Here is a 10,771-nt window from a genome sequence, read left to right as displayed (position 1 = left end):
TAGGTTATACACACACATACACTCACACACACAGGGACTTCAAAAATTCTTGTAAAAATTCCATTTCCCCACAAACTTTTTATAGCTCCCTTGTATAAATATCTAGACACTTTGTGGTAAAATAATATACATTTAAAGTTTTTAATGAGTGATGAAGCATTTAATAATAGTCTGTATACTTACTTTCCTTAAAAGTATAAAATCAATGAGTTTAATGATTACCATGTGATATTTAAATTTTTATACTCACCATTTTAAAACATTTATATGTACAAAGACATAAAACGCTAAATGTAAAATTAATTTTAGCAACCAAATACTTTTACTGTGAAAATAAAAACCTCAAAATTGATTTTCTTATTTCATACTTTTTAACTCTTTAAAATGTGCTATATTAATATTTCTGATCCCATAGATCAAAGAACCAGATTGTTCAGGTACAAATATAATTTCCTTTACTTAAAATCTTATGTGATAGTGGTTAAGTTATTTAACTTTTCCATGCCTAATTTCTCATACATAGCATGGACTGATGAAAGAATTTATATCTATCTGAAAATTGTTTTGAAAATTATTCGAACTAACAAATGTTACATTCTAAGAACAATGCCTGTAACATAGTTGTTGTTTAGTGCTGTTGAGTCCATTCCACACTCCAATGCTATACTAGAACTCCTGTAACACAGTCAAGGTCTGTAAAAGTTTGTTGTTAATTTCATCCTCCATTTACCATTAGAAGTCTTTTGGTGTGGCATTGTTGGATAAGCACTGGGCTGCTAATCTCAGGGTCGGTGATTCAAACTCACCAGCCGCTCCCGGAAAATGCCATAGGAGTTAGAACTGACTTCAAGGCACTTACCAACAACAGCAATAACAATTGACCACCACATAAAGCTAGTCTTTATTTCCACTGTTACTAATTATCTTTATTTGATTTCATTTTCTTAAATTCATGAATTTTGGCAAGAGATTGGGTTCAGCCTCTGTTCTCTCCTCAAAAATTTGCATTTGAAATACTCTAGAGGCTGGTTTTTTTTTCAGAATTTCAGTATCCCATGATATAGGTCTGTGATACCTAGTATTGTGTTATCTTCTCAGATACGTGGTCACATTTGAGTATAGTACAATGGTTATACTTTAAACATCAATGTGTCTTTATAGTAAATAACTTACTTTGTAGTGAGTATGCAATAGGTAATATATATATTTAAAGGCTGAGAAAAATCTACCAAAATTACCCATTTGGAGTCCCAAAAAAACAGTTACCATAACCTTCTTGCTGACTTTTCTGTCTTAAATGTATTTTGGGGGTTTCACAGATCTTCCTTAAAATGTTTGAGACATCTAAAGGCAACACATGGAATAGATTTTATGAAACTTCTTACAGATATTCAATAATTTGGGAAGATTTCCATTTGATTTTTGTTAATAATGTTAATCCTGACCTCAGAATTGTCTTTTCCATAGCATAAGAAGTATGCTTTTTTCTTTTGTGAAGTCACCCTAATGAGACTTAGACAGGTGTATTAGTGAGAGAACTTGTCTGTAGTTATCCTCCAGTTACAGGTACATGCTTAAACATGTTTTTATGGAACAAACCCCATGCATACATGTGCTAGTAGCAATGTCTTTTGACATATCCTTGTATGTTTAGCATAAGTTAAACTTTAAAATATATTTTTAAATCTTCAAGCTCACCTTTGTGATTCATTAGAATAGAACTTATCAAGCTATGGATCATGGCCCATGATTTTCAGTGGCCTTTTATTTGGCCAACAAGCAAGCTTAGAATGCTTGTTTGATTTTAAATAGTCTCATTTTAAATTTAAAGTAAGTATCCACATAACAACAACAACAAACAGCCACTTAATATCCTTGGATTTGCCTTTTGACCTGGGAAGTCTCAAATATTTACTATCTGTCTCTTTATGAAAAAATGTTTGCCAACCATGATTTACTTTTATGATTTTCAACAGCAAACACATTTTCAAATTTTTAGCAGCATTTTGTTTAGTGTCAAGAGATTTAGAAAATATAGGATGATTGTTTGGTTATTTGGTTATTTGTTTTTTTAAAAACACCTAAATCTCTTTCTGTGAAAATTCAGAAATAGTTTTAGAGATATTTTAAGGGCATCTGATTAAATTCCATAATACGCCACATTAATCCCCATGAGATTGATATGGACTTGATGGTAACTGCTACCAGTAACAATGTCTAGGCCCGGTTCATCTAATTAGAGAAATACAAAATATTCTATTTTTTAAATTTTTTGAGTTTACCGGATTATTTTCTATTTGACTTAACTCATTGACAAATTCAAACTGTTTTCAATTTTTTTCTGAATGTGTAGTTTTCTTGACTATCAGCATTTCTTTCACTAGTGACTTTGAAACGGTCACTCTGCTTTTGTCATGGACACAATTATTTGATGTACTATCAGAAGATTTTATGGTTATTTTATTTCTGAGACTATGAAATAAATATCACATTGGCAAAAAGTATTTCCTTTCCTGTCTTCTATATTCTAGAAACACATCAGAGTGAAATAATAAGATATACTTATCTAGTTAGAGATAATTAAAGATGGAATACCATGTGAAATAGTAAATTAAAATATACAAAGGATAGAGCAATCAAATGACTGTTTCATTGTAATCTTATGAAAAATATTTCATGGACTGGATCCATGCCATTTTCTTTTCTTCTTTTTCAAATACATGTTTACCATTTCAAATCAAATCATAGCACAATAAAGTCAGTAGAATGATTCTGTACATAATATAGCTAATGTAGGACTTGGCATCACCAGATATTTTGATTCGCTAATTGTTTGTGTAATCATTGCAGAATATTTAGCCTTCCTTGGAGAATGCAAGTAGCCCATGATGAATTCCTATAATTTTTACATTCCTGCTTTTATGACAGGGTGGGTTGTTGTTGTTACGTGCCGACAAGTCATATCCCACTCATAACAACTCAGTATTGGGTTTCTGAGGAGCAGCTGGTAAATTTGAACTACTGACCTTGCCATTCAAACAGACCTTCTATTTTTCCTCTTTTATTCTTTCTCTTCTTCTTTCTTCCTCCCTCTCCTAAAATATTTGCTTATATATGAAAAACTACATTTAAAGAAAAAACACTTTCTTCTATGAAGAAAAAATCATGTGTTAAATATATTATACATAATAAGGTGAGAGGTGGGTGAGAGTTAGATAAAGTTTTGGTCCATAGAGATATTTCATAAATTTAATACATATTGTTGTTTTTTTTAAGTGCTGTCTAGTCAATTCTGACTCATAATGACCCTCTATAGGGCTTCTAAGGAGCAGCTGGTAGGTTTAAACTGCTGACCTAGTGGTTTACAATACAGTGCTGATCCTATAGCACCACACCAGGCGTCCATTAGTACATATTACTAAACTGTAATGTATAGTGCTTATCTTTGTGTAGTGCATCTCTTTGGACATTTTCAGTAACCTTATATGCATGTAGAACTTGGACAGTTAATAAGGAAGACTGTAAAATAATTGATTCATTTGAGTTATGGTGTTGTAGGAGAATACTGAAAGTACAATGCCAAAAGAACAAACAAATATGTGTTGGAAGAAGTACAGTCAGAGTCCTCATTGGAAGCCAGGATGAGCAAACTTCATCTCTCATAGTTTGGACATATCATGAGGGACCAGTCACTGGAAAAGGATATCATGTTTGGTAAAGTGAAAGGTCAGAGAAAAATAGGAAGAACCCCAATGTATAGATTAGCACAGTGGTGGCAGGGATGGCCTCAGGTGTAGCAACGATTGTGAGATTGGCCTAGGACTGGGCAGTGTTCCATTTTGTTGTACATAGGGTTGCTGTGAGTAGGTACTGGCTCGAGGGAACCTAACAACAACAACAACAACAACAATCTTTGGGAGGATATTTAAGACTTATTAAATGCTACATAAAACATTTGCCATTATTCTTTCTAGATAAAGAAGATCAGTAATGTTATTATTAATGCTTTTTTTGTCTGTGACTTGATACTTTAGATCAGAAAAAGACCTTATAGGTTTGCATATCATACTAACTCATCTCTCTAGTTTTCTCACACTGTACCGTAGATCTTGTTGGCATTTTTTTTAAGTGCTAAGTGTTAAGTCTTGAGTCAGTTCTCATTCAGGGTGACCCTGTATGGAATTTCCAAAAAGCAGCTGGTGAATTTGAATTGCTGACTTTGAAGTGAGCAGTCCAATGCTTATCCTACAATGCCACATCAGGACTTCACAGTCCACCTAGAATAGTTTTTCCCTGTCATCTCCTGTCCTTTATGTTAAAATCACCCTTTCAACTGCTTAATTCCAAATTTCTTAATGAATATTTGCTGAGAAGCACTCTTCTCAGATAAGGCTTTTTTATGACCCCCTCCATTCAGAAGACATCCATACTATTATTCACCTGACATTGTCTCTATCATTGCTCTTATCATTTAATAACCATTCAATAAATATGAGAGCTTCTAAGAAATATTAGTGCAGTCTATCTCAGATCCCTTTATCTTTGACAAGAGAAATTTGGTGATAGTAAATCTGAAATAAGAATGTTAATGTATTATTAAGATTGTACTATTTTTCTTTTGGTTCTAAATAATGTTCCTAAAAAAAAAAAAATGCTTATAATATTGCTTCAAATAAAATTCTATTGTAATGTTATTTTACCATAAATAGTGAAAGGTATGAATCCATGTGAAATAATATTTATAAAGAGCTAATGATAATATATATATAGTATTGTCATAATGTAAATTTGTGATTATACAGCCAATATGATAAAACAACCCAGAATTTGTTCATAATTGGTGAAAACAGAGTTGGTAAATGGATTATCTATTTTTCCCCATAATTTCATACTATAAGCAGGATAAAAATTTTAATTAGCAATGCTACAATGAATATCAACAATATTTTCTATGATTATTGAATAGAGCTATTTTGAAGGAATAAATTACAAATAGTGCATGAAGATAAACATCGCAGTTTCGAAGGTAATCAAAATATGACAAGGGAAGAGCTGCTTCCTTTAGGGAAAGTCAATTTTGATGATCTAGATGGATCAAAGCTTCCAACACCTTCATTTGCTGATGGAGCATGATTCAGAATGCAAAGAAACTGCTTGAAATCTCCATTACTAATTGTAACAAGGAGTGTTGGAAGTCTGAATCTATGAAAATTGGAAGTTTCAGAAATGAAATGGCATACATAAATATTTATATCTTAAGCATTAGTGAACAGAAATTGACTGATATTAGCCATTTTGAATCAGAAAACTATATGATCTACTATGCCAGAAATGAGAATTTTTAGTGGAATGGTGTCACATTCATCATTAAGAAGAAAATTTCATGATCTTTCCTAAAGTACAATGCTGTCTGTGATAAGATAATAGCTATATGCCTACAAGGAAGACCAGTTAATACTACTGTTATTCAAATTTACATATCAATCACCTGTGTCAAAGAGGAAAAATTAAAATTTTTTACCAATCCATGGAGTCTGAGATTAATCAGACATGCAGTCAAGATGCACTAATAATTACCAATGGTTGAAATGTGAAAATTGAAAACAAAGAAGAAGGATCAGCACTTAGGAAAATATGGTCTTTCTGAAGAAAATGACACTGGTAATCACATGTAAAAAGAACTGATGCAATTTCAAATACCTTTTGGATATTGCTGGATTGAATATACAGAAATTAAATCAGCTATACCTGTGGAAGGAGGTGGTGAAGAAGTTCAGTGTTGTAAGTCACAAGAAAGCCTGGGCCTGCTGCAGAACAAACCATATGTTCATATGCAAGTCCAATAAAAGCTGAAGAAAATTAAAAGAAGTCCATGAGAGCCAAAGTATGGCCTGAATTTACCAATCAAATCAGTAAAAGATTTGGTACCTTGAAGAGCAGTGATCAAGACCAGACAAGTTGTGGGATGACATTAAGACATTTTATGTATATATATAAAAACACAAGATCATTAATAAGACAGGAAAGAAAGATCAAAATGGTTTTCATAGAGACTCTGACACTTCCTCTTGAAAGCAGAGTAACTAAAGAGAATGGAGGAAATGATGAAATAAAAGGGCTGAACAGAAAGTTTTGAAGGGCAATTTGAGAAGAACAAAGTATTATAATGTAATGTGCAAAGACTTACAATTACAAAACCAAAAGCAAAGACTGCACTTGGCATTTCTTAAACTTAAGTAACTGAAGAAATAATCCAAGCCTTCTACTGCAACATTAAAGGATTCTACAGAGGTAATATTGAAAACCAAAAGAAACATCAAAGAAGATGGAAGGAATACACAGTCACTGTGCTAAAATAAAATAGATCAATGCTCAACCATTTGAAGAGGTAGTATATTACCAAGAACTGATAATAAAAGGAGAAACAAAAATGCATGACTCCAGGAGTTGATGAAATATTGATTGAAATGTTTCAACAAACTGATTCAGCATTGGAAACACACACTCATCTATTCCAAGAAATCCAGAAGATAGTTACATGACCAGTCAAGTGGAAGAGATCTCTATATATGCACATTCAAATAAAAGGTGACCTTATGTAATGCAGAGATCATTGAATAATATCATTAATATCACATGTGAGTAAAATTTTGCTGAAGATCATTCAAAAACAGAATCCTGCTGTGCTGCTGTAGGATAAGCACTAGCCAGTCCTCAGAAACCCTATTTAGGGAACCTCTTCAACGACACTTAACAACAACAACAATTCAAAAACAGTTGCAGTAATAGAGGGAACTACCAGAAATTCAGTTCTGATTCAGAATAGGATGTGGCACAAGGGATGTTATTGCTAACAACAGATGGATCTTGACTGAAAACAGAGAGTACCAGAGCGATATTTACTTATACTTTATTTATTATGCTAAGACATTTGGCTGTGTGGAGTATAACAATCTATGAATAATTTTGCAAAGAATGGGAATTCCAGAGTATTTAATTGTGCTCAAAGGGAACCTGTACATAGACCAAGATGTAGTTGTTCCAACAGGACACGATAATACTGAATGATTTAAAATCAAAAAAGTTGTGTGGTATGGTTGTAGCCTTTGACTTTACTTATTCAGTCTGCATGCTGAGCAAATAATCTGAGAATTGGAGTCTCTGAAGAAGATCGTAGCATCATGATTGGAAGAAGGCACTTTAATAACCTGTGATAGATATGCTGATGATACAACATTGCTTGCTGGAAGCAAAAAGGGACTTGGAGTACTTACTGATGAACATTGAAGGTTTCATTAAGAATTAATTATACCTCAACATAAGAAAAACAAAAACTTTCGTACCTGAACCAATACACAGCATCCTGATAAACACAGAAAAGATTGAAGTTGTCAAGGACTTCATTTTACTTGGATCTGCAATCAATGCTCATGGAAGCAGTAGTCAGGAATGCAAATGCCGTATTGCAGTGAGCAAATCTCCTGCAAAAAGTATCTCTAAAGTATAAAATGGACAAAAATCTTCATTTAAAGAGTAAGGTACACTTGACCCAAGCCATGGTATTTTCAGTAGCCTCATAAGCATGTGAAATCTGGACTATATATAATGAAGAACAAACAAGAAATTATACCTTTGAATTATGGTGTTGGCAAAGAACATTAAATATATTATGAGCTGCCAGCAGAACTAACAAATCTGTCTTGGAAAAAGCACAATGATAGCTTCTTTTAAACTATAATGACACGACTACATCTCACATTCTTTGTGTATTTTATGAGGCGTGATCAGTCCCTGGAGAAAGATACTGTACTTAGTAAAGTGAAGATGGGTTAACACAGTGGCTGCAAAAATGGGCCCAAACTTAGGAATGACTGCAAGAATGTCCCAGGACTGAGTTGTGTTTCGTTCTGTATTGCAATGAGTTGCTACAAGTTAGAACTGGCTAGATGGCACCTCAGAACAACAGCAGCAAGTTACAAATATTTAAAAATTTATATCCCAAGTTGTAAATTTTGCAAGAGAAATTGACTTAAAGCATAGAAAACATATTTAAAGGAAATGTTTAGCCCACACAGTCTTATTTTCTGACTTTAAATATTGTTTCTCATTTTTCTTCTCTTTCTCCCTCTTCAGTTCTTTTCTTCCTTCCTTCTTTACTTTTTCTCCTTCCTTTCCTCCTTCAATCCCTCTCATTTACCCTCTGTCTTTTCTTTCCTTTTCTCTCCCTTTTTAAAAAGTCATCACTGGCCTGCTTCCAATAAAGCATAATAACTAGAATCTCCTCACAGCAAGAGGCTACATTATATCAAATTTTGGCGAACTAAATAGTGTAATGCAGTATCATAACATTTAGTTCTTTGAATTAATAAGTAGCGCCATTAAATTGTGATTGGAGATACATGTGTATGTGTGTTAAAGACTCCACTTATGCAAAATTTCAAGCTTGCTGGTATGAGTATAATTATTTTAGATTGTAAAAGATGTGTTGAACAGACTTTACTGTATCTGTAGGGCATGGAAATTATTACAATATTATTTAAAATAAAACTCACATACATTTTATACTTTCCTTTCTAGCCGAGATTAATAATTTGCTAACAGAAGTTTATATTTAATTGAATAGGTACGAAAAGAATATGGGAAATGCCTGCGAACACATTGCTGTAGTGGCAAAAGTACAGAGAGTTCCATTGGCTCAGGGAAAACATCTGGTTCTCGAACTCCTGGACGCTATTCCACAGGTTCACAGGTAAATGATATTTGCTAATTGAAACTGTTCTGTTGCTTACCTACATTCTATTATGAGTTATTGTCCTTTTTTGATCAGTTTTATTTTCTATCTCAAGTGCTTAACACATCGAGTGTGTTGTTGTTTTTATCATGTGTAAAATAGGAATGGGAATCCTGGTGTGGTGCTATAAAATGAGCACTGGACTGCTAGCAGCAAGGTCAGTGGTTAAAGCCCACCATTTACTCCTCAAAGACCCCATATAGGGTTACTATTATTTGAAACCAACTTGATAGCACTTTACAACAAAAAGAAATAGGAACACTTGTGGCACTAAAAGATAAGCACTAGACAGCTAACTATAGGTCAGTAGTTCAAGCCCTCCAATTCTATATGGAAGAAAGATGAAACTTTCTGCTCTCATAAATATTTACAGCCTCAGAAACCCTATACAAAGTCACTATGATTTGGAACTGACTCAACAGCACCTAACAACAACAGAATAGGGATGGTGTAAAGAAACAGAAAACAGTCACTATTATAATAAAATTATGAAATTGTATAGTCTATTTTCTAAAGAAGACTTGGATTTAAATTGTTACTCAATATCAAAGAGAGACAAACAAATAGTATGTATTTTATATCAGCCTAATATTTGAGACTTTTTCTAATCTTTCTCAGAATAATACTTATAATTTCATAGCTCAGTTTGATTAATAATTAATTATTTTAGATTGTTTCTAGAATAAGAAAAGGGATTTACTATATAATCAAACAATCATTAAGACAGTAATATTTTATATGAGTTAAGTGCTTCTTTTAATCAGTGTAATAATTCTCTATTATTACACTACGGCATTGTAGGATAAGCACTGGACCACAAGGTCAGTTTGAACTGAAAGGTTCAAACGCACCAGCTGCTCCTCAGAAACCCTATAAATCGGAATCGAATCAACAGGGCTTAATAGCAACAACAATGATCATGTTCACAAAAAGCATTCCTAAATATAGTACACAATCAGTAATATTCTGAGTTGGATTATTTTATTATTTCTGAAGCTTATTAAGATTGCAAGGTTTCAAAGGGGAACAGATGTAACAATTCAAATGAACAAAGTTTTCTGAGTTTGTTGTTGTTGTTAAGTGCTGTCGAGTCGATTCTGACCCATAGCGACCCTGTACAGGGTTTCTGAGGCTGTAAGTCTTTACAGGAGCAGACCGCCTCATCTTTCTCCTGCAGAACCACTGGTAGTTTCGAACTGCCGACCTTGAGGTTCACAGCTCGATTCGTAACCACTACGCTACCAGAGCTCCTTAAATTTGCCAATCAGAAATCTTTACTAATAGTCAAGGCAAACTTGCCTGATTTTTACAGCTTGAACCCTTTCTTATAATTTCTATCTGGAATAGTGAGTTATGTGTTGGACTGCTAACTCCAATGTCAGCAGTTCAAACACACTAGCCACTCCAATGGAGAAAGCTTAATCTATCTGCTCCCATAAATGTTGACAGCCTCAGTAACCTGAGAGAGCAATTCTGCTCTGTCTTATAGGGTGGCTATGAGTTGAAATCAACATGATGGCAGTTTTTTGTTGTTGTTGTAGTTTTTAAATTATGGTTTTTGATCCCTTAATCCCTCACCCTCTCTTTGTAATGACCTTTCTCCAACTTCAATGTAAAATTGTTGAGGTTCCATATGTCATCCAGTCTGATTAGTTCCTACCAACTTCTCATATTATCTGGATAATCAGTCACCATTCTATAGCCATTTTATTAATGAGATAATAATATTTGAGGATTTCATTTATGAAGCAAAACCAGAATTATTTGCCTACTCTATAAGGCAATAAAATTTAATAAACTATTCTTAAATTGATGGGCAGGCAGACGTTGGTTTCATTCCTGACCTGTCTTTGTAGCTGTGACACAGAATAAGTTACTTGAAACTCTTTGAACTTCAATATTTTTTTTTTTCATTCAAATAGTGATGGTAATACAAATTTCTTAGCTTTTGTGAAGATGAAGCAAATATATACTTACCAT

The 10,771-nt window shown here is 33.3% G+C and overlaps 1 protein-coding gene across 1 annotated transcript in view; it reads left to right on the top strand.

The window, feature by feature from the left end:
• Positions 1–10,771, top strand: part of LOC102839278 (latrophilin-3-like) — an 883,976-nt gene that overhangs the window by 818,459 nt on the left and 54,746 nt on the right. Inside the window, exon 21 of the mRNA XM_006873416.1 lies at positions 8,624–8,749. Within this exon, the coding sequence (XP_006873478.1) occupies positions 8,624–8,749 (126 nt within the window). The remainder of the gene's footprint in view (positions 1–8,623; positions 8,750–10,771) is intronic.

Source organism: Chrysochloris asiatica, unplaced genomic scaffold (genome assembly GCF_000296735.1).
Source record: "Chrysochloris asiatica unplaced genomic scaffold, ChrAsi1.0 scaffold00240, whole genome shotgun sequence".
Classification (NCBI taxonomy): Eukaryota; Metazoa; Chordata; class Mammalia; order Afrosoricida; family Chrysochloridae; genus Chrysochloris; species Chrysochloris asiatica.
This window is presented reverse-complemented; position numbering and strand designations above follow the sequence as displayed.